The following is a 25,346-nucleotide window of genomic DNA, read 5'->3' as shown; positions in this document are numbered from 1 at the left end:
ACATGCAGAGAGTGAAGAAGGTGACTGTGTCAGAAATATGCAACAAATATTACCCAGGAACAAAAAGCTGAAAGTGCTAGGAACAAGATAATATTTGAAAACAGCTCAGGTGACACCTCCCTGATTCACTTAGATATAAGAAAGAAGGGCGATCAAGTACAACTAGACTTGCCATATTCTTTTATTACAGTCTATGTCAGTAATGGCGAACCTTTTCGACACTGCGTGCCCAAACCGGAACATGCATGCGCCGGAGCCCCAGAAACCCGAAGACCAGCTGGCCTGTGTGCATGGACGCACCGGGCAGCTGGTCTTCACGCGTGCTGGAGTCTCAGAAGAGCAACTGGCCAGAGCGTGCCTGCGCACAGGCCAGCTGTCTTTGGATTTCTGGGGCTCCGGCACGCATGAAGATCAGCTGGTCAGCACGTGTGCGTGCACTGAAAACCAGAAGAGCAGTTGTTGACAGAGCGTGTGCCCACAGAGAGGGATCTGCATGCCACCTCTGGCACACATGCCATAGGTTCTCCATCACAGGTCTATGTCAATAAAGTTCTAATCTTCCTGTGGAGTTAATTTTTGGTCTGGTCTACCTAGTGAGGCTCACCCCTGATTGCAGAGAAAGAGGGAGAACCAGGGTAACAGTTTCTCCACAACTTTCCCCCAAAGGGGAGGTTAGCAAACAGTTGGAAATGACCCAATAACTTTGGCTATAGCAATGATTTTACTTATTTACTTATGGTAACTATCAATATTTATACGATTGCCCAACTTATATAACCCTGGGCAATTTCTTCAGGAGGAAGAAAGAGTAGTAAGAGGAGGAGGAAGAGGAAGAAGGAAGAGGAAGAGGAAAGGCATAGGCAAATGACAAAACCAGGAAAAAAACCATCCAACAATCTAAAGGGGCTTCATTCACCCTTGGAAAACTTGTGAAAAGCTCAGACACACAGAAATAACAGAACAGAATCCCTCTCTTAGCCCCCTATTCAGCAAGAGTCCAACTCAAGAATGGTTCTAAGTAACCATCCTATCCATCAGATGCCTATCATGAAAGATGCCTTCTTTGGTTGCATCCAAAGAAGAATAATCTGCCTGAGTTGACCACCTCCAACTCAGATATATAACCACAGCCCCTCACTAAAGTTCATTTCTGTTCAAATCAGTCTGGAACCTTCCCACTATATCTATAAATCCTGCCATATATAATCTAGATGTCAAACAATCTTCTCCAGGCAATTAAGCATAATCATCTAAACTTAGGTAACTACAGTGGGAAATTGGGAGGTGGGGGGAGACATTCAAGAAGGAGGCAGTGGCAAACCATTTTTAGAACAGAACAGAACAGAACAGAACAGAATTCTTTATTGGCCAAGTGTGATTGGACACACAAGGAATTTGTCTTTGGTGCATATGCTCACAGTGCAGAGATGGGATTCAGCCGGTTTTGTCCAGTTCGAGCAAATGTAGCAGCAACTGTGGTAGGCCTCGCCCACCCACCCAGATGTAATGCCATCCTATTTAGCCATGTTTTCTAGACTGGGTGCATGTGTGGAAGGCGTGCGTACACATAGAGCAAGTGTGGAAGGCCGAGCATGCATAGAAGGAGCAACCATGCACGCTTACATTTGTGAACCAGTAGGGAAGATAAATGGATCCCAGCTCTGTCTCAATGTACATAAAGAAAAAATAAAATATATTGGTCAAGAATCATTAGATACAACACTTAGTGATAGTCATAGGATACTAATAAGCAATCAAATCATACTTTTGTACTAAGAAAACTACAAAGATTGCCCATGAAAACATTAGAAATCAAGCTTGAGTTGGAAGATATTAACCTTTAATGTCAGCTCAGTAATTTCTTTTCCACCATAGGGTATATGCCACTATAGGATAGGGCACATCTAACAGATGTTATCACTAAATTTGTAAGAATAATATTATACTTCAGATTGCCTATCTAAAGCCCCATGGCAAAAGGAAAACAGAATAGGCACTTTAATTAGAGCCTGGAGGTAATGGAATCTATCCAATTCAATCTCTGCCAAAGCACTATGTGTTTCAAGATGCCCTAGTACACAACTTTAGTGAATATTAAATAGATTAGACTTAGAATTCTTTATTGGCCAAGTGTGACTGGACACACAAGGAATTTGTCTTTGGTGCATATAAAGAAAAGTGTACATAAAAAGAAAAGATACATTCTTAAGAATCATGGTACAACACTTAATGATAGTCACAGAGTACAAATAAGCAATCAAATCAGACTAGGAAACAATATAAATCGTAAGGATACAGCAACAAGTTACAGTCGTACAGTCATAAGTGGGAGGAGATGGGTGATAGGAACGCTGAGAAGATTAATAGTAATGCAGACTTAGGGGATGCAGTGGCTCAGTGGCTAAAACGCTGAATTTGTCGATAAAAGGTCAGCAGTTCAGCAGTTCTAATCCCTAGTGCTGCGTAACGGGGTAAGCTCCCGTTACTTGTCCCAGCTTCTGCCAACCTAGCAGTTTGAAAGCACATAAAAAATGCAAGTAGAAAAATAGGGACCACCTTTGATGGGAAGGTAATAGCGTTCCATATGCCTTTGGCATTTAGTCATGCTGGCCACATGACCATGGAGATGTCTTCAGACAGCCCTGGCTCTTCAGCTTTGAAATGGAGATGAGCACCGCCCCCTAGAGTTGGAAACAACTAGCATATATATGCTAGGGGAACTTTTACCTTTACCTAATGCAGACTTAATGAATAGTTTGGCAGTGTTGAGTGAATTATTTGTTTAGCAGAGTGATGGTGTTTGGGAAAAAACTGTTCTTGTGTCTAGTTGTTCTGGTGTGCAGTGCTCTATAGCGTTATTTTGAGGGTAGTAGTTGAAACAGTTTATGTCCAGGATGTGAGGGGTCTGTAAATATTTTCATAGCCCTCTTTTTGACTCGTGCAATATACAGGTCCTCAATGGAAGGCAGGTTGGTAAGTAACTGTTTTTTCTGCAGTTCTAATTATCCTCTGAAGTCTGTGTCTGTCTTGTTGGATTGCAGAACAGTTTGTAGAGGTGCAGAGGACAGACTCAATCATTCCTCTGTAGAATCATTATATGATACAAGAAGAGAATGGGTCCAGAAAATAACATACCAAAAGCCCAGGTAGGGCTTTTTTGTTTTTTTGAGAAAATGAAGTGGATGATTGCAAATTATAATGTTATTGGTAGAGAAGAATATTTGTAGCTCAGGGTTAAAATGTGTGGTCCTTGGTACTCTCCGAACTTGGTTGTTTTCAGACTAGTACTGGTGATATTATGTAATTTGTGTAACGAAACATCTGCAAGAAAACAACTAAGTTCGCTTGATGGTGAGATGGCTACTGCCCAAATTAACTAACTAAATAAATAAATAAATTTAACAGAAAAGACTGAGTTGATCGCGTTTGGATGGAGTTGGAGAGATCTTCAAAGAAGAACTTAGGCAACGTTGAGTTCTTTAACCGGTTTAAAAAAAAATAGAAATCCAATTTTTTAAACAAGGTAAACTAGTTTTCTCTATACCGCATTCCAGTTTTTTTTATTACATGTCGCTGATTTATGCTTAACGATTTTTTCCCCACTCCCTTTCTGTGCTTTGCTTACAGTACTCACCAAAAAAAAAGGGGACCGCGTGTTTTTGTGTGCGTGTTTACGGGTGCATCATTATATTTCTATTGGCAGAGGGCGCTAGAGAGCAAGGCACGGCTGTGAGAACTGGCGGACTTCAGACTCCAGAAGCCCTTGGCGGGGTTCCTGCCAATTATGGAAAAGCGCCTTGGCGCTAAGGCTGCCGGGAGTTGTAGGCATCGCTCTCCCGGAGAGGTGGCTCGGGAGCCCTCCAGCCCAGCCCAGTGGGAGGGACGGGCTCAGGAAGAAAGGGGAGACAGGTACCGTGCGATCGGCCCTGCAGGTGACAGCTGCCGAGGGAAGGGGCGGGGGGAGGGCAAATTCGGCGCCGAAGAAAGAGGAGGCCCGGGGAAGGGCGGCGGGTGCATTGCAAGCCACAAGGTGGAGAAGCAAGTCGCCGATTGGCCAGCCGACCCCCCCCCCCTCAACCCCGGATTGCCGCTGGGGCAAATGTGCGGTCAGCCTTGTTGCAGCAACGGGGAAGGAGCACGAGGTGGGCTGCTTTCTTTTCCCGGCGGGGGCCGACGTGGCTTTTTTTTTTAAAAAAAATTTTTAGCGGTAAGGTCTCTGCGCTCCTCCGTTAGGAACGGCGGCAGCAGCGGAGGAGGAGCAGGTGGAAGGTCTGGTGGAGGAAACTCACGCCGCTTACATCCCCTTTGTGCTCCCTCGTCGTCCCCCCGTCTCCCCTTCGCCCGATCCACGTTCCCAGCCTGCGCCCGCGGTGCAGAGCTCTTTCCCAAAGTGAGTCACCTTCCCTAAAAGTTGGAGATACCTTTAAGATCATAGAGGTTGAGCCGGTGATAGAAATAATAGTAATAATAGTAATAGTAATAATAATGATGATGATGTTCAGGGGGTAGAATGTTAGAAGGAAAAGGCTGAGCGGCAACGGTTAGGAGAGTCAACCAAGGGTGGCTTTTAAGCCAAGCTTGCCCTGGTTTTACAGCCCTGTTCCTTTTTTTAGAAACACGGACATGATGGACATTCCTTATGGTAGAGTCAGTCTATTTTTTTGTTTGTTTGTTCTATCCCACTTTCTCCCTGTAATGGTCAATCCATCTCTAGCCACCAAGCCCTTTGTATAATATTTCCATTGGCCAGCTCAGTCTCCCCGAGGCTCCCTCTTGGGTTCCTGTTCCTTCTGCTTGGATCCTAGCGGGGCTAACTTGCCTGCCTGCCTGCCTCTAAAAACCCACACTGATTGTTGCTGCTGCTGTTCCCTGTTTCTCATCCTGGAGTTGCACCATAGTGTGCTTTTGACTTTAAGGTCCTCCTTCCCTCTGTCCTTCTTTGGGCTAGCAACTGCCTTGGGCTATTGCTGGACTCAGTAGGGGAGTAGGAATTGTGTTGGGCAATATGAATTGATTGACTGCTTCAGTTTTATCCTTGGGCGGGCAGGAGTGAATGCCCAGGGAAACAGTTAAGGGAGGGAGGAAGGGGGTCCCCTTGTGCCATACCTTCTTTTCCTGGCTGAAAAAGGGCACAAGGAGCGCAGGACAATTTGCGGCAGACCCAGATAGGTTTTGTGCTGCTGCTGGTGCCTCTAGCAGCTCCTGCACTGATCCTTTGCTGTCTTGCAGTTGGTCTCCCGCAGCTGTTTCTCCAGGAGCTACTGCATGCTCTTCGGCAGCAGCAGGAGTGAGAAGTGGAGAAGGAGAAGGGTGCCTTCCGACTCCCCAAGCGTGCATGCCGATCTCTGCAACTTGACATCGGAGCTTCTCTTTTGCCATCTGGGACTCCGTGCCCTGAAGCAGTTGCACAGAAGAACGGAGGAGAAAGAGGAGGCACTTTTAGCAGCACTAACCCTGCCCTCCATGGGTTTGCATTACAGGAACATGCAGTGATTTGCTGCTTTGCCTTTAGACCCATCCCAATCATCAGGGTGTGTGGTATATGGTGTGTGTGGGAGGGGGAGATCTACTGTCTCTGTAATAAATGATAGAGGATACAATGACTTTGCTCTCTTTGCTGGGTCGGATCATGCGTTACTTCTTACTGAGACCAGAGACGCTGTTCCTGCTATGCATCAGCCTGGCCCTATGGAGCTACTTCTTCCATACGGATGAAGTGAAAACCATTGTCAAGTCCAGCAGGGACGCGGTGAAAATGGTGAAGGGCAAGGTAGCAGAAATTATGCAAAATGACCAACTTGGGGGTCTGGATGTGCTGGATGCAGAGTTTTCCAAGACCTGGGAGTTTAAGAACCACAATGTGGCTGTTTATTCCATCCAAGGCCGGAGAGACCACATGGAAGACAGGTTTGAAGTGATCACGGATCTGGTGAACAAGACTCATCCATCCATATTTGGGATATTTGATGGACACGGTGGAGAGGCAAGTTTCAGGCTGGTTTGGGTGATGGGAAATTGCTATTGTGTGTTCAGACGTTTGGGAAGTTTGGGCAGTGATCATACGAGGGGCTTTGTAAGTTAGCTGCAAAGTTGATTTGTGCTGTTGTAACACTCTTTGATTTGCTCAAAATCAATTCCATGAGTGTCATTGGAAAAAGAGAGTACAGCTGAATCTTCAGTGAATTGAAATTGTAGACTCAGAATCTTAAGAGCAGTGATTGTGCTCATTCGTATGTTTGGAATAAGCTCTTACAATCAAACTGTCTGGCCTTCAATGATGATATCTGCAGTTAGTTGAAAGCTACCTTTATTTTAATAAAGCATGAATGTACGACTAAAGTAAAAGCTATCAGCACAGTGCTGACTGAGGGATATGCTGGCAAACTTTACCACTCTCCGTTCTTGCAGCATCTCTTCATTATGACTTTATTGATGGTATTTTCCGTATCCTTTTTTTACTCACGGAGATGAGCTGCTTGCCTAGAATAGAAGTGAAAATAAATGCCATGTGCCTCCCTGCAGCATATGCGCAGAAGAATGGCTGTAGCTTTTTTGCAATTGTGTGGGAGAAGCCAGGTTTATTTGGATAATGACTAACTGCATGTCTATTCATTAGCCACACATTCGAAAGAGGATTGATTCTGTTTCACTTGAATTCACAGGGTGGTTCTGAATGGATAAGGAGGTGATTTCATGCCCAAGTTAAACATTCACGCCAGCTGAAGTAATTGACTGATTTGTTTTTATTTGCTTCTTTATCTTTATATATATATCAAGAGTCTGCATTTCCTACAGCTGTTCTGATAAATCAAACTTTCTGGAAAAGCTCTGATGGTGATCAGAAAGAAATTGAGCCTCCTGGGGAGAGCAGCTGTTCCTATAATGGGATATGTTGTGGCTCTTGATAATCTTCTTTTTGTTTGTCAGATAAGGAGATTGGCTGGTTAGTGGCCTTTTTCTCTGTGTGTGGGCTTAATGGGAAGCAGTTTGATTGGAGTGTAAAATCACTCTCCATATTCTGTGGGGCTGTCTCCAAAATCACAAAATGGAGAAATTGGCATCCTGAGAGCAATTATGGGCACTGGAATTGTGTAGAATGCTGGGGGTGGAATCTGGGTAGAGTAGGATGAGCAGTTGCTCCCTCTGTCCCCTTTCAAATGAGCAGTACTTGGCTTATTATCTTTTGAAATCTTTGTTTTTCATGCTGCTAACCGATATGAGAGAGAATCTAATACGATACTGAATTCATGTTATTGTTGAAAGCTTTGGTAAGGCCATCAATCTGTGGTTGAGATTAGATGTACTTTCTCTTGTTAGTTGGCCTTTGGGAATAAAGGTTTGAGGTTGATGAAAGTATGAAAGAGACGGTGTGCCGTCATTTGAAATTAATGTGTAAGCAGCATTCCTCTGTAAGTCCCCTTCACCTTTGCTTGGGAGAAATTCTTGAAAATAACATTGTCCTATCAGGTGCATTGTCCTCTGCAAAGAAACTCTGCTTTTTACCCCTGTCCCCTTCCTACTCCTTCATCATATTAGATGCTCTGTGTCTGCTGTCAGCAGTTTGAACTATGATTAAAATAGATTTGATAACTTGGCAAGCTGTTTGGTTGTTCTTCATGTGCTACAGCCATCCTCCCATCCTTCCAAGTCGCTAGCTTAGCCACATCTAAAACAGTGTCTTAAAACATGATAGAATATCTATTGTACTTAAAAATTTAAATGTAGCTTTTATCTTTTAGCCTATGTTTAACAGCACCTTTTGTTTCATTACATGGATGATACTTTGCAGAATTTCATTGGGTAATAAGCAAATTTTTAGCTACTAAGCCATTATTTTTAGAAAAATCTATGAAAGATTCCACAATACATAAAGAGCATATGTTTGCAGGCATAGTGTAATATGCATTTCTTTGTTTTAGCGGATACTTATTAATACTGAACAAAATCCTTCTAACTACCTAATTTGAATAATCTTAAACCAGCACATTGTGCTCCTATCCAGATTAAAGGTCTAGGTTGCTTATATGTTTAATTCATTTGTTAGATTACAGGTAGTCCTTGATTTACGAACACAATTGAGCCGAGAATTGATGTTGCTAAATAAGAAGTTTGTCAAATGAGTTTTGTACCATTTTATTACTTTTCTTGCTACATTTGTTAAGTGAATCACTGCAGTTGTTAAATTAGTAACAGGGCTGTTCCGCGAATCTAGCTTCCCCAATGACTTTGCTTGTCAGAAGGTTGCAAGAGGGGGTCACATGACTCTGGGACACTGCAATTGTCATAAATGTGAACTAGTTGTCGAGCATCCCGATGTAAATCATGTGACCACGGGGACGCAATGGTCATATCTCTGCAAAGTGGTCATAAGTCGCTTTTTCAATGCCATTGTAACTTGTCACTAAATGAGCTGTTGTAAGTCAAGGATGACCTGTATATTCCATCAAGTTGGTGTCGATTCCTAGTGATCATATAATTAAACCTTAGCCAGGATTATCATTTTCCAGCTTTTCTCTTCAGGTTTCCCAATGGAGCATCCATTACCACGACAATCAAACCCATCCCTATTGGGTTGAGGAGGTTGTTCTCTTCCCTTCCATCTTTACTAGCATTTTGGATTTTTCAAGGGAGCTTTCATTATGGTTACATGCTGTGTGCAGAATACTATAATTTGAGCCTGGTCATTTGTACCTCAGGTGAAAAGGCTAGATTAATTTGTTGTCCAATTCACTTGCTTGTTTTCTTGGCTATTCGTGATATTTCAAAAGTCTTCTCCAACACTAAAATTCATAAGCATCAGTATTCTTTCTGTTCTGCTTCTTTAAAATCCAACTTTGACTTGCTTGTTAATCTAAGTGTATTTTGAAAAGGTTATAGCATTAAAATAGGTAGTGGCAGATAGAAACGTAGTTGCATAGATCAAGGGTCCCCATCCCCCGTTCCACGGCAAGCCAGAAATCAGGCGGCACAAACAAGTGAAGCACCATCTGTGAGATACAAGCAACACACAAAAGCTCCATTGAACTGCTCCCTGGTGCCCAAAAGTTTGGGGCCCTAGATCAGCTTTTATTGAAGTTACCTATGCCTCCTACATGGAAAGATGTCTGGCATCAATTTTACAAGCAGCTTGGGTAACTGCTTCTGCCAAAAAGTATTCTAATATGAAGCAGAAAATAGACGATATGAACTGATTCTGTATTAAAAGATTGCGTTGTCCTCATAAACAGTGCATGAGAGCAGTTCATATGTGCCTTCATTACTCAATATTAGTTTGTATTAGGGATTTATAAATAATTCTAAGCAAACATTGACATTGAAGTGCTTGGGTTTTGATGTCATATTGACCTTTTGGATCTAGCCTAAAATCTTCTCCCACGGTCTTGGAACTTCTGCTTTTTTTAAAAGGTCCTATTTAGTTTTAATTATTGTGCCAAAGGTGATTTTTTGGGAAGAAGGGTGAGATGGAAATATTTACCATGTTTCCCCGAAAATAAGACCCTGTCTTGTATTTTTTTGAACTCTGAAATAAGTGCTTGGCCTTATTGCCATGTGCTCAAAAGCCCAATTAGGCTTATTATCAGGGGATGTCTTATTTTGGGGGAAACAGTGTAATATTTAACCCTCTTCATGTACTTTCCTCTTAAAATTGTAAATCTCAGCCCAACAGTTAGCCTAAAATGGGAGAGGGAGTTATTTGTAGAAATGGGGATCCCCCCCCCAAACTGAGGTTATTACCCATATAGAAAAGAAATCTGTTTCACACTGAGTTGAAAAAGTTTCTCTTTAGCCGAAACTTACATTGTAATTTTTTACAATTACAATCACAGTTGCTGGGAGTTGGGCAGTGTATACATATATTATTGCTGCTGCTGCTGTTTCTTGTTTGTTATAAATAGCCATAGTTGACTATGCAAGGATTTTATTTTTGTGTGCTTGTTATTTTTATGTATAAGTCAGGAAGGTGATTTTCTTCTCGTTCTTTTCTTGACTTGCACGGGTAACTGTTCTACAAGACATCACTACAAAGAAATTGATTTTTTCCCGTTTTTTGTTTTGGTGGTCTCTTTAAACTGAGGAGGTTATCACTTCCAACCTGTCATGGAAAAGCTTTAGATGTCTTGTGATGTACTTAAAAGCACTTGCAAAAATGCTTGATGTACCTATGCAATTTATTCCATGTTGATGAGTGCTTTGAACAAGAACATCCTTCAATTGTCACCTTGAGGGATGTGATGGCGCTTAATTCATTTTATTCAGCAACATTCAAGACTGTTGGGCTTTTTCAGTCAGTTGTCTGGACTTCTTACCTGCTGTAACAGTGCAGAATTCAGTGGAAAAAAAGTTAATGAGCCAGAATAATCTGAGAGCTTTTGGAGGGGGGGGTGGAGGGAAAGAGTAAAAGGAGTTGATCCTAGCGAGACTCTTACTCAGTTTAATATGTAACATGACCTTGTCTGAGTCCACCAGTCACTACAATTAATGTACTTTACGTTGTAGGAATGTAAGATCAGTGGCGTTTTTCAGTAAACAAAACAGCACCAATTGCTGTTGCTAAGAATTGAAATTAAATATGACACTTCTTCTAAATTTTCATTGTGGAATTGGTGCCCTCTAAATATGTTGGGAAGGGACATGGTGGTTCAGTGGCTAAGACACTGAGCTTGTCAATCCAAAGGTCGGCAGGTCAGCAGTTTGAATCCCTAGTGCCGTGTAACCGGGTGAGCGCTTGTTACTTGCCCAGCTTCTGCCAACCTAGCAGTTCGAAAGCACGTAAAAAATGTAAGTAGAAAAATAGGGACCATATTTGGTGGGAAGGTAAAAGCATTCTGTGCACCTTTGGCATTTAGTCATGCCGGCCACATGACACGGAGATGTCTTCAGACAGCACTGGCTCTTTGGCTTTGAAATGGAGATGAGCACCACCCCCCTAGAGTCAGGAACGACTAGCACATATATGCGAGGGAAACCTTTACTTTTACCTTAAATATGTTGGGATTTAATTACCCTATAATTCTTCATCAGTGCCTCTACTTGCCAGGAATTATGGGTGTTGAAGTCTAATATGCTCTTGAGAATGTAGGCATATGATTTTGCATTTAGTTTCTGATCCAGATTCTCTAAGTTTCTTTTGTTTCAGGGAAGATAGATGGCCTATTTTTAGGGTCAGTAAGTCAGTAAAGAAATCTGTCAAGGTCTTTCATAAATTTATATGTAATCTGAGTATGATTTTTCTACTTTTCAAATAAAAAAGACTAATAAATATTGTCCTCAACTTATGACTACTATTGAGCCCAAAATTTCTATTGTTAAGTGAATTTTGCCCCATTTTATGACCTTTCTTGCCACAGTTGTTAAGTAAAACACTGCAGTTGTTAAGTTAGTAACAAGGTTGTTAAGTGAATATGGCTTTCCTATTCTATTTGCTTGTCAGAAGATTGCAGGTGATCAAAAGGATACGGCAACCATCAAAAATATGAGTCAGTTGCTAGGTGTCTGAATTTTGATCCCATAACTATGGGGATTCTGCAATCGTTGTAAATCACATTTTTTCAGTGCCATTTTAACTTTGTACGGTCACTAAACTAACTGTAGTAAGTCAAGGGCTACAGTTGATTTTTCTTGGTCTATAAGTATAAAGTGTTTGCTTGATTTTCAGGAAACTAGGTATGTAAATAGTAAATTCTTGATTTAGGTTCCTACTTAAAAATAAAGCAGGTTTACATAGATAAGTGATCAGAGATTAAAATATTTGGTATGATGGTTATTACTTTATGCCCTTCAATTTGAATATGATTAGTTTCTGTTTTTCAACTTTCCCTGAGAGAAACAACACTGCAAATTCTTCTGTATAAAGAAAAATATTTTGGCCAGCATTCAGTGAATTTCTATATATCTTTTGAATGTTTTCACAGGAAGAAATATTTTAAAAATGAGGGCTAGGTATTAGGTGAAAGAATGTGTTGCAAGACTTGGATGAATGTTTGCTATTTAAGTGGTTATTCCCTATAGCTTTTATTGACTTCAAAGAGCAATTGAATAAGTATTCTACACTATGTTTTACCTAGAGATTTATTTGGAAGAGAAACTTGCTTTTGGGCAGAAATATTTTTAAGCTAGAAATACCTTATTATTGGTAGCGTTTTAGGCTGGGTTGTTTTTTTTGTTTTGTTTTTTTTGGTGTTTGGCTTTGTTTATTCAGTTTTAAGTCCAAAGATCAAAAAAGTATCAAGTCATGAAGAACACTTGGAAATGCTGAGTTCTAAAGATATAATGGCAGGGCAAAGGTATTTTTATGTACATACAGGTTATAGTGACTTGCACAGTAGCAAAACAAAGTTGTATCTGTTGATGTCTTCTTCCTCCACTTTGATAAGACGGTGAACATGTGGCCTATCAGACCTTATGTTTTGGGAGTTGCTACCTAAGTGCCTTGCCCATTGCTGCTGTGATAGATTTGGCAGCAAACTATCATGTTATCACAGTAGATGTTCTTTTTTTTTTTTGGCATATTGAGAATACAAGCTATAGAATTATACCTTTGGTAATTACACCTTTAATACTTAGGTCAGGGGTCTGCAACCTTAAACACAAAGAGCCATTTGGACCCGTTTCTTACAGAAAAGAAAACACCGGAAGCCACAAAACCTGGGTGACTGGTGGAAGTGACGTCATTCACTTCCACCAGTCACATGACACACACCCCTGCCACACCTACCCAGCCGGTCATTAGGGCAGAGAACCAGTTGTTAAAAAACACCAGGAACCACAAAATCTTTTTGACATCTATCTTTCTCTCTCTCCCTCTCTCTCCCCCCCCCTCTGTATGTCTCTCTCTCTCCCCCTCTCTCTGTATCTTTCTGTCTCTGGCCTGGCTGCTTCTCCATCCTCCACCGTCGCGGAGTAACTGGGAGGGGAGGGGAGGGGTGGGGCCAGCCAGTGGTGGGATCACCGGACAGGGAGCCACAGCAGAGGGCCCAAAGAGCTGCATGCGACTCCGGAGCCACAGGTTGCTGACATCAGACTTAGGTACTAAAGCAATGAAAAAAGAGTTTGAAATCACAGCCCCAATTTCTGGGATTATCCCCAGTAAGGCTTCTGTGATCTTCAGCTATTGGGGAATACCAGAAGAAAAATAGGTGCAAATCAAAAGTGTTAGATGTTCTCCCATCTAAATTTCAGCTGCAGGCTCTGTAATTGTATCAATCTTCCTATTTTCCAAAACATGTTTCCTCAGCTTTCCCCATCTTGGATCCTTCTACCATGAATGGAAATCTCAAACTTCTTGGGACGTATGTAAGAATGGAGAATGTTCCTCTTAGTTCTCTACCAGCCAGTAGAAAACAACTGAGAAAAGCTTACAGTATCTTTTATTTATTTATTTATTTATTTATTTATTTATTTATTTATTTATTCAAATTTGTATACCGCCCTATCTCCCGAAGGACTCAGGGCGGTTCACAGGCACATAAAACATTTATATACAATTAAAATAACTATTAAAAAACTTATTCTAATGCCAAATATTAAAAAATAGAAATATAAATCTTAAAACCAAATTTAAACCCTTGTAAATTTAAAAATCTATAAATTTAAAATCTAAATTTAAAATCTAAAATCTAAGCCAGTCCTGCACAGGTGAATAAATGCGTCTTAAGCTCGCGACGGAAGGTTCGGAGGTCCGGAAGTTGACGGAGTCCTGGGGGGAGTTCGTTCCAGAGGGTGGGAGCCCCCACAGAGAAGGCCCTTCCCCTGGGCGTCGCCAGACGACACTGTCTAGCTGACGGCACCCTGAGGAGTCCCTCTCTGTGAGAGCGCACAGGTCGGTGAGAGGTATTCGGTAGCAGTAGGCGGTTATATTAACTGTTATGTAACACAGAAAGACTAATTATTTTCCACGGAAGTTGTTATCAAGATTATGTTTGGCCTACATTGACTGTAATTTTCACTTATAGAAAAATAAGTGTCCTCCAGAACACTAAAAGTAGATTATGTTCAGTTATACTTGAAAATTTCCACATGTCATTTAGAACATTTTCTATGTAACTCTGTGGGAAACACACATTCATATTTCTGTTACATAATTGCTGGGGATAATCATTTAAAAGAACATTAATGAAGTTTTGATGCTACTAGCTTTTCCTCAAATTGAATGTGCAATTTGTTTCCAGTCATTATCAAGAATTTATAGAAACATTTTCAGCAGAGAAAGTCAGTGAAATTTCTCACCAGTGATCAAAAATGATTACACCTCTGACAATCCCAGTTGGGAAAGGTTTACAGCTATTGCTCTCTTACTTAACAAATCTTAGCTTGGACATGTAAGAATTCTGATACCTGACATACCTTTAGAGAAAATTTGATTTCTGTCCAGATATTTTTTTTCATCTCTGTAAAAGTCATGTAGGCAAATGTACCCACAATCCAGCACTGAAACCAATATTGAGCAATTAATCATACTTTTCAGAATAATATCGAGTTTGGGATATGATTATCTTTTGCAAAATTCATTTCTCCAAGATAAGTGATTATTGTGGGTAAAAGAGACAAGCACAAATGTGTACAATATAGTATAAAACGGTGTTGGTGAACCTTTTCGGTACTGAGTGCCAAAATGAGAGAGCACGCACACATGCGTGGGAGTACTGGAAACTGGAAGAGCAGTTCCCCGGCGTGAATGCATGCGATGGGAAGCTGAGCTTCCAGTTTCTGGCGTGCATGTGTGCCGGTCACCTGGTCTTCTGTTTTTTGGTTGCATGTGTGTGCAAAGACCAGTTGGTCGACATGCATGCATGCCCCAGAAACCGAAAGCTTAGCTTCCTGGCACACGCATGCGCACCAGGGAGCTGCTCTTCTGGTTCCGGTGCTCTCATGTGCGCAAAGGGCCGTGGTGGCTCAGGCTGTAAGATAGCCTGTTATTAAAACACAGCAGCCTGCAATTACTGCAGGCTCGAGTCCCACCAGGCCCAAGGTTGATTCAGCCTTCCATCCTTTATAAGGTAGGTAAAATGAGGACCCAGATGGTTGGGGGGGGCAATGTTGACTTTGTAAATATACAAATAGAATGAGACTATTGCCTTACACACTGTAAGCCGCCCTGAGTCTTCGGAGAAGGGCAGGATATAAATGTAAATTAAAAAAAAAAGACCAGCTGGCTGACGTGCATGTGCACACCAGAACCCAGAAGAGCAATGGGTGATGTCTGTCATGCCCAGAGAGATGGCTCTGTGTGCCACTTCTGGCGCGTGTGCCATAGGTTCGCCATCATGGCTATAGAAAAATTTAAATCTTACTTTTAAAAAAATGCAGAATGGTGAAAATATTTGACAGAATGCTGACTGAAGTCATGAAATTGATGCAGACTAAAGTAGATTAATGTGCATGGACTGCAGCACTTGAATTTCTTCCTTTTGTATTGTGCTCATTTTTTAATGAGGGAGTGTACAATTTGGAGGCCATATGAAAATGTGACCCGTTGGCTTTGAATTTTGCTCTATTTACTAATAAACCCTTCATGAAATCTCAAATACCCAGAGGATTTCATGAGTGCTAATCTTTTCCCATTTATAGAAATGTTCTCTAGTTGTTGATCATGAAATATTGTTTGCATTACACTAACATAAATATTTACAACGGTGATATCTTGCTTATATATAAAACCCGGCCACTGGCGGTTATACAGATGGCCACCAAGCTATCACATGAATCAATGAAATCAAGTAATTAGATGCTGCATTATAAACCAAGCTCAAAATAATTATTTTCTTTAGTAGTTCAAACTGGGCCACATTTTATTCTAAGACTTAAGACAGATGCCTGCACTTTTAAAAAACAATTGATTACATTTTTTGGAAATTAAATAGCAGAAAATGCAACAAAGGTAAAAGGAAGGATTATACAAGGCAATTTGTAAGTACGGTTCAATTAGGGGATTTATATCACATTTGCTTTAATGCAGTGCTTTCCTCACTTCTGCCTCAGCAAGACATAAGTTGCCCTCATTCCCTCTTTTTGTTAGCATTTCCTCATACCGTTGTCTTCATCTCACCTCATCTCACCTCAATTCTACTGTCTTCTACCAGTGAGACAGCTCGAAGTATCTTTAGCTGTTCCAGTATTAAAGTTCTTATTCTAGCAGCAGCCAACAGTGGCTGTAAGTTATAGCCAATCTGTTAGGTTTTGTCACATATTCTCTTGGGAGAAAATCAGGTGACTGCAGCGACTTGAAACAGAAGCAATAGAAGTAGGATAGAGATTAGCATTGGAGATAGAAGATTTCATTATTTCAGGTCAATGCAGTTTTCTGCCACCTGAAATATAGTTAGGCTGCATTTCAGCACAGCTGTCAGGAAAGGTCTAAAGGTCTTAAATTTCCTTGAAACAATTAAAGGAAATTAAACTGTATTATTGGGAATTGTTTTTGCTTGCTGTCATCTCGTAAGTAGGATTTGGAAGAGGGTCTAATTGCTGAGCAGCAACTACAGAATACAGTCATTCTTATAATGCTCTGCTTATAGGTATTCTTGTTGACAGCAGAAATAGAATGGTAGTCTTAATAGGTACTTGACTCTATTGACTAGGGATCTTCTAGACTAGGGTACAAACTGGCAGCCCCCAGGCCAGATGTGTCATGTGCAGGCCACGCTTACCTCAGCTCTACAAAGGGAAAAAACGCAAAATACCATGTGACAGCAACGTGATGCTGCGAGTTTGACACCCGTGTTCTAAAGGTAACACTCGAATACAAGTTGTGGTTCTTTTGCCTTTTCTCCCTTCACTTTGAAAGAGTGAAATATTCTACTTCCACAGAGAACTGAAGTGCCTGCTTTCTCAAATAACTGATTTCCTTACACAAAATATTCCAGAGGTTGCTGAGAAGTAGCTTGCAATACCCTTCAACATTAGCTCTGCTTCCTGAAAAGGCTGGGAGTTCAACAGCACCTGCAAGCCACAGGTTCCTGATTTCTGTTTCTAGATGGGTTAATCTAGACCTCATATTAAAGGTTCATATACTTGGATGATGCCAAGCATTGTTGCTGTATTTCATTATTTTAAAGGTAACATGATTTAAATAAAGGTACATCTCTTTATTTGCATGTCTGGGATTGGATGATAGATTTAGTTATAGGACTGTAGGTTTTGGCATTTTGTGTAAACCATAAAATGCTGATTTAGAATGCATTGTTTCATAGGCATTTGAAGAAAGCATTTCAAGAATAGAAAATAGAGCCAGATGGGGCAAAACTGCTAATGTGGAGTGAAAAGTCTCAAGATAATTTTTAAATGGAATAAAATAGAATAGGTAGAAAAGAGGAGGCAGCGTGGAGCAGCCATCATACCGTTGATGATACAAATTGATTACAGTGCTGAAGCATGACTGGTCTCATCATCCCTGAACCTGTATGATTCACAATTGGGTGAACAGCTGATTGTCTTCAGTGAGACAATACAAGGATGTGTTTTAACCACTCCATTGTACTATCTCATCATAGAGGGAAATTTCAAGGGCCATTTATGTCTTACGTTTCTTGCTATGCTTTGCACATTTCCAAGTAGTTATAATGTGGCCAAATACTTTCTCCCTTCTCCCTCTCTCTCTTTTGTAATTGCCTTAGGAAGAAACATTAATTATATTATGCATCCATTTTTAATAGCAGAGACTCTTGTGCAAAGCTGGATTCTTTCTACCAATAATATTTTGTCCAGTAAAGCTTTTCCATTTCTAGTAGTTATAAAACTGCTGGAGGGCACTAAGAATTTTTTTTCAGATAAGGAGAGGTACATGCCCCATAATGTATTTCTTTGATCTACAGCAGCACTCTCATTAAAGGAAGTGGAAAATACCTTGCATTTAAACGAGTATTTGGCTGGGTGCACCTAATCCTAATACAGAAGATTTAAATTCCAAGAAGTAGACTTCTAAAATTGGGGTCTCCAGACAAGTTGGGACTGCATCTTTTAGAATTTATAGCATTTGCTCAGATGGCCTGGAATCCTTGCCTTCTAACCCTCTGTTGTGAAATCTTACCTTGCTTTGCATTATGGGCGACAAGCTTCTGTCCTTCAATCTTGTTATGAGAATGACAATGTCTGTAAAACCAGTATGTTCCCCATTTCTGCTTCCTACAGAGATATTTTCTTATAGATTATCAGTTAACATAAGATGAAGTTATTCAAAATGGTCGTCTTCTTTTTTTAGCAAAACCTTTAAAGTGGATTTCTGTATTATCTGTAGGAAATGACCAGGCTGAGCAGTGTCAAGTCGCTTCAAGCCCACAAGGATCTAAGTTCAGCCCACCTTGAATTCTTTTATCTATCACGAATTTGCTTTGGTTGTTAGTGGTTCAGATTCTTTTAGATAGTATTAGCATACAATAAATCTATATTCATTTGAACTGCCTGGACTCCTGATTTCCTGCACTTTACATTATCTGTATTTAGGATTCCTATCACAGTAGATTGTTGTGTAAAAGATACCTACTTAAAATAAGGAAGCAAAATGTTGGGAGGTAATGTATTTTATTGGCATGCACTAGTACACTTATGGCTGGGCTCTGGGCCAAAATAATGCAAAAAAGCTTTTCTCTAAGATGGTTATAGGTTATATCCCCCTTAGAAATGTTACATGAAAATGATAAAGAAACCAAGTAAAAAGTATACTATTATTTTTACAGCTGGAATATAATATCTGATAGTACTTGGTACCCAGCATCTCCCAATTTCTTTCTACTAACAGACTCTAATCCATCCTAATTATAAATACTAACACTGAGTACCATTAATATTGGTATTTGTGTCCATATATTGTTTCCCTTTTCTCCTAAAAGGAAAGGTCTAGTTTCTGTTATCTTTCTCCTCTCTCTCCAGGAAGGAGTCATTAGGTGGCTTTGGTTTGTTTTCTTCTTGAGCTTGTTTGCCTTTTTCCATTCTGATATTCAAGGAATCATGCATGACAATCCTTCACGAGATGTCTAATCTCATGTTTCTAGTTTCTTGTGTTTGGGAAAATGAGTCTATGAACCTGTTGTCTTGAAAGTTGGCCTTAATTGATTAAGGCCAACTTCAGGTAGCCTTAACCTGTATGAAGTCAAGAGGTAAGCAACTGTAACCCATATTCTAAAATAGGCAGATAGGAAGCTGTACTGTAATAGCTGAATTTTGACAACATGCTTAATTTGATTACTAAACCCATTTTTTTTAGGTTTTCACAGTATATTTAATTATAAATTAGGCTAAAGGAGTGAGTTTGCCCAACATCTTAAGCACCATCAACAAAATTAACCAAGGTTAGTATGTATGATCTAGCTGCTAGGTTTTTCAGTGACTTAGGTAAATATGTTGTACAAGCCCAGGCACTACCTGAAATTGTCAAGCCTAATATTGTTGATATTCAAGTAGTTCTTCAGAATTTTAGCCCTGCATTTTCCAATTGTAGCTGGAGAGGCTGAGGATTAAACTCCAGACATTTGATATGCAAACCCTATGCTATATCATTGTGCTCTGGTCTTTTCTTTAAAATACATGTTTAAAAATAAGTGTTTTGTTTCTTGCTGCCTTTTTGGTTTCCCAAAACATACTGTAAAATGTACATGGATTCTTTCTTGAAAAAAAAAGCAAAATAATATTATGGTGGAGGTACAGAGAATTAGATTTGCATAACAGATGCATTAAGAGGCTGCCTCCTCATTCACAGTCACGCTGTGCTAAATGGCAGGATCTTTTCACAGCTTTTCCCATATTGGACCCAGGATGTACCTTTTCTAGCTTTTTTAAAGCTGGAGGATTTGAAGGTTTTCACAGTTATTCCTGCCTTCTGCTGGCATGGACCTCTGTTCGATTTGAGTTGGGACTGAGCTTTATTCTTTTGTTCACCATCTGCTGATGATGCAGAGCCAGCTTGTTGAGAAATGTTGCTTTGAAGTTTGTAAAAAAAAACTGGGATCATTGAAGGTTATAATGATTTACATGAAATCAGATTGGGATCTGTCTAGACTGCTGCATTTTTTCTTCTAACTTGCACTTTGTCAAGGATAAGGTTTAGACCAGGAGTGTCAAACTCAAGGCCTGCGGGCCAAATCCAGCCTGCGGGACACTTATATCTGATCCGCGGGCCCGCCCTGGAAACAGCAAAGAAGCCCGCAGTGCTTCTGCCAGGGAAAACAGAGCCCAGGCAGGCTGTGCACAGCGTCCCCGAGCTCCATTTTTGCTAACAGAGGGCTGCAGAGGCTGTCACAGCTGAAAACGGAGCCTCGATGTGTGACATCGAGCTGTCCCCACCCCCCGGCCTCCCAAGGTCAAACACAACCCTGATGCAGCCCTCAATGAAATCAAGTTTAACACCCCCTGGTTTAGACAGTTCTTGAAATGAGCTTATAAGTCAAAGCCATGGAATGGATGGAAACTGGCTGGAAACTAATCAAGGAGAGAAGCAACTTGGAATTAAGGAGAAAGTTAACCAGTGGAGCAGTTTGCCTTCAGAAGTTGTAGGTGCTTCATCACTGGAGATTTTTAAGAAAAGACTGGACAGCCACCTATCTGAAATGATATAGGGTCTTCTGCTTGAGCAGGGGGTTGGACTAGAAAACCTTCAAGGTTCCTTCCAGCTCTATTCTGATTGTAATTGCATTAGGAGCACACAAAAAGTGCCAGATAAAGAAAGTGATTGTTTGCTCAAGTGTAGCCAGAGTGGAAAACCTGAAATATGAAATGTACATTGCAAACTTCATTCTTTGTATTTGTGCCATATGCAGATGGATAAGAGGTAGAGTTTGTCTCATGACACATGTTTTGCCATTTGCCCCTCCCACATCAACATTCACGTTGGGAAGTCCTAACAGCCTTTAGTTCTATATTACTTTAGTCATTTTATAGAAGAGAAGTTCTGCACCAATTTCATTTTATAGTAATTTCCCAATTGACCTGGTAAAAGAAATAGCCACATATGCTGGCAATAAATCAGGATCTACAGTACATTTAATTACAGTTTCCTCCAAATAACTGATAATGAAATGGTCAGACTGCCTCACTCCCTTGCTGTCATCTTTCTTTGCCTGGATAGAAGTGAAATTTTCCCCCTCCCCTTTTTTTTGGCACTTTGACTCAACCACTGCAATTTTTACCTGCAGAAATACACACGCGCACACACACTGCCACTCATGAATGAACATGTCTGTGCAAATTGTTTTATAAATGGTTTTATCTTTGTTCCAAGCTAAAGGACAGCCATGCAGAAATCTGAAGACTTCGCTGTTTTAGCTTGAACTGACAAGGAATATTTTGGGCAGAATTCTTTTTGAACATTGTAAGCCTATAATTGCAGGTTGCCAGCTGCTTGTATATGTTCTGTTACTTAGTTTTATAGAGGTGAAAGGTAGATCTTGTCGCCCTTTTGTAAACATTCCTGGAATTTATATAAAGATCTGTTCCTTTGTTCATTCCATAATTATTCATGGTTGTTCCAATTTGATACACCTGGATTTATTTAGACTGTGGTTACCCATATTCAGATAATGTTACTTGGGGGAAAATGTCCATTCCAGTCATAGCTTGATTTGTTTGCTTTTAAATTAACTGAATTAAATGGTTGAGTTCCAGCGGGATATTGAACGTGTTACAGAATCCCAATTTAATTTAATCAAGAATAGCGTACAAACAGCCCATGAATGTGGCCATTGTGTAACCCAATGAGAAAAGAGACCATATCAAGAGAAGCAGAATTGAAAGGCAACTTGTCTGCTTTGGTGGCCTAATTCCTAAAACCAGGAATGGCCGTGTGTGGCCCTCCAGACACTGTTGGACTGCCTTTATCATTGGCCAAACGGGGAAAAACTAACAGTAACAGACATATACTAGGGATTCAAACCACTGAATTGCTGACCTTTCTGATCAACAAGCTCAGGTCTTAGCCACTGAGCCACCTAGTCAGACTGTATTGGTATTGGATCATGTATTACTGCACCTATTTGTCTTAAACTCCAACTAAAGATGAAAAAAAGACAGTAGAAGGATAGTTGTAAATGTTTGGGGGCAAACATTTTGGCTATATGGCCCCAAAGAAGAGTTATTGTCCAGTTCTAAGCGAAGAGAAGAAGTAATACTGTAACTCTTGCATTCATTTTTTATATGCTTTTGCCCTAAGTTTTATTTTACTGTATGTTTTTCTGTTACCTTTAACTGTAAGTTTTTATGTTACTATGATAAGAATGGTAAGAACAGCGTACCGTGCGCCTTTGGTGTTGAGTCATGCCGGCCACATGACCACGGAGACGTCTTTGGACAGCGCTGGCTCTTCGGCTTTGAAACGGAGATGAGCACCACCCCCTAGAGTCGGCAACGACTAGCATGTATGTGTGAGGGGAACCTTTACCTTTATGATAAGAATAAACTTCATGCTCAAAGTCAGAACAACAGTTGGCATAAATTATTGGGCAGGGAGAGAAATAGACGGGCATAGCATGAAGATGTGGGGTGGATCTGCATCAGATTTCCAGGCTTTTCCTCATTTGAATTGGGAAAAAGTTTGTAGCTGAAGCTGTTTATTAGTGATGACTAGAATCAGCTTGATAAAGGCTAAAACTGGTCCAAAATCCTGACGTCCAAAAAGCTTGAATAGAAAAGTTCCATAGAAAGCTTTCAATAGGTTTCACTGCACCAGGAACTTGATTTGGCGGGTAGGGTGGTAGTGGAAAGGGGCAACAGACTAGGACAGTGATGGCGAACCTTTTAGACACTAAGTGTCCAAACTGCGTGCACATGCCCAAGCTGAAAGGTGCACGCATGCAATCATGGACACGTGTGTATGTGCACATGCACGTGAGCATGCACAGACATGAACACCTGCGCAGCAGAGACCCGAAGCCCAGCTGGCTGGCGGGAGGAGGGGCATCCCAACATCGGCAGCGCGGCAAGAGGTAAGATCTTTTTCTTTCGTGAGCTTCTGTTTCGTTGTTTGCAGGGAAACAGAAGTTCACCAAAGAAACGCCACGGAGATCTGACCTGGGGTGACGGCGCGTGTGCCATAGGTTCGTCATCACAGGACTAGCCCTTTTATTGCAATCACTCTACAAATCTGATTGATCTTGGTGGACTCAGGATAAACTGCAGAATCCTTAATCGTGTTAGTTATCAACCAAATTAATGTAGTTCATGTTATCATTCCTCCTGTCAACTACTTTCCCATTCTCCCCCTTTCCACCATTTCTAGGTAGGAGTTTTATTTAGATTCTGAGAGTTACCACATGTGGCTTGTAAACTGAATTTCGTTTTTATAACTCAAAATTTGCACCGGTGAGAATGTAGATATGAGATGATTTTGAGGAAGGAGATGATTGGATGTTAGGAGATACAGTATTTCATAGTGAATGGGACCCCCAGAGTAAGACTGTCTAACATCTCTTACATCCAATACATCATTTCCCAGGATTATTGCATGTGGTGAGCATGCCCTGTTTGGAGAAGATGATCCCATCAGTAACAAGGAACCAAGTATGGAGCTCTGAAAATCAAATACAGCACTCTAAATTTATGTGAGAGAGTGTGAGGTGTTTGAGAAAGAAACAGGAGGAACATTAGACATAAATACTGTGTTTTCCGAAAATAAAACACTGTCTTATATTTTTTTGAACCCTGAAATAAGCGCTTGGCCTTATTGCCATGCGCTCAAAAGCCTGATTGGGCTTATTATCAGGGGATATCTTATTTCGGGAGAAACAGGGTAATTCACAGATGAGGGAGGACTTTGTAGTTAATCCCTAATCCTTATATTAAATCACCTTGTTGAAGTCTTGCAATTCTTGCTTCGTTGAACCCTCATGCTGTGAGGAGTTTGACAATTGTACTCAGAAACATGCTAGCAATCATTGTAATAGTCACAGTATAGGTTTGGCACTGCTGTAATGACTCTCATTTGTCATCATGTGGGATGTTGCAGTCTGCACTAGTTGAAGTTCTCAAGTATTCTTCACAGTCATTCCCAGCTGTAATGATTGCAGAAATAAGGGCATGAGTGGGTGTTGCCATAGCTTCCCAGTCTAAAATTGGCCACAACTGGTTGTACCAGCTGAAGCTGCACAAAGGATGTCCTAATGATGGTGTCTTCTTACTGATCAGGGGGAAACCACGACTCTAGGAAGACACCCAAACCGTAGACCAGTTCCTTCATGGGAGTGGAGCTCTGCTGAAGAACTTTCTAGGGGACATCAACAAATATGATGGCTTCTTGACAGAAAAAAAACTCTACCTTGCTAGGATTTTAATTTCATTTTTTTTTTTCAACTCATCCAGTCCCTTACTACCTCCAGACAGCGGGTGAAAATATCTACTATTTCTCCTGCCTAACCAAAGAATTACTAGAGAAAATACTTTCCATGCACAGTTTGATATTCTTTTCAAGATGTCTTTATGAGCTGGCTGTGGAAAACAAATGTCAGCTACCTTTTCAGTAGTTAGTTATTTGCTGCCTGCTGATAAAGAGAGTCTACAGTAATATTGTAAGCTGTAATTGCCATACTATTGCTGTGTGCCTAGGGCTGGCACGGACGACTCATGCCCTTTAATGTTTTTTGGGGGACCGGGTAGACAAGACTGCCAGATTTAGATGCATAAAACATACAAAATTGGAGCTTGAAAGCTTCAATGATTGCTATCCTGTAGTGTAATTTTTGTAATGCAGAAGTTTTAGCAGCATGGAATTGGTTGCTATGCTTATTTGCAATTGACCTTGAAGTTGATAATGCATTTAATGTTGGTAGAGAGCCCAACCTCTTGCTATATAAATACTTAATCATGAAAATAATATTTTGTAGGAACTTTGGTGCTTAAGTGGGGATTGGCTACTGTTCCTTTAGGTAGCAAGAAAATAAATTTTGTATGCAATAGGATTGTGTTCTGTGCACTTAGGAAATTAGGCTTTTCCTAAGCATAATCCCCATTACCTGTTTACATTTGTCAGGCAAATTCAATGTTCTAAACATTAAACTGAATAACTATCAAAAATGGTTTTATATAACATGTACTACTCTTTACAGAGTCATGGATTTTAGATAGAAGCTGACTTCTAAGTGGAATTCGCTTTGTTTAGAGTAGATGAAGCTTATACCAGATCTGCGAGAACAAAATCTGCCTATAGGAAATTTTCTGTTTTCTTACTCTAGCAAAGAACAAAACAAAGATAAGTAGTCCAGGATAAGATAGGTTTCAATTAAATGCAAATTAGAAATTTTGTGTTGCTTATGCTAGGCCTGGTAACTTTAAATTTGAAAACTCAAATCAGTCAACAGTACTACTACAAATTGTAGCTTGACAAGAATATCTGATATTTTGTATAACAACACACAAAACTAGCAGCAGAG

The 25,346-nt window shown here is 40.5% G+C and overlaps 1 protein-coding gene across 3 annotated transcripts in view; it reads left to right on the top strand.

The window, feature by feature from the left end:
• Window positions 1-5,370: 5,370 nt before the first annotated feature.
• PPM1L (protein phosphatase, Mg2+/Mn2+ dependent 1L) overlaps window positions 5,371-25,346 on the top strand; it is a 227,584-nt gene continuing 207,608 nt past the window's right edge. The window contains exon 1 of one of the 3 annotated variants that reach the window (XM_058189275.1): window positions 5,371-5,983. In XM_058189275.1, the coding sequence (XP_058045258.1) occupies window positions 5,585-5,983 (399 nt within the window). In that variant the 5' untranslated portion in view covers window positions 5,371-5,584. Of the gene's footprint in view, window positions 5,988-25,346 lie in introns of all 3 variants that reach the window. The other 2 variants (XM_058189276.1, XM_058189277.1) reach the window with 2 other exon arrangements.

This window comes from Ahaetulla prasina, chromosome 6 (assembly GCF_028640845.1).
Source record: "Ahaetulla prasina isolate Xishuangbanna chromosome 6, ASM2864084v1, whole genome shotgun sequence".
In the NCBI taxonomy this organism is placed as follows: domain Eukaryota; kingdom Metazoa; phylum Chordata; class Lepidosauria; order Squamata; family Colubridae; genus Ahaetulla; species Ahaetulla prasina.
This window is presented reverse-complemented; position numbering and strand designations above follow the sequence as displayed.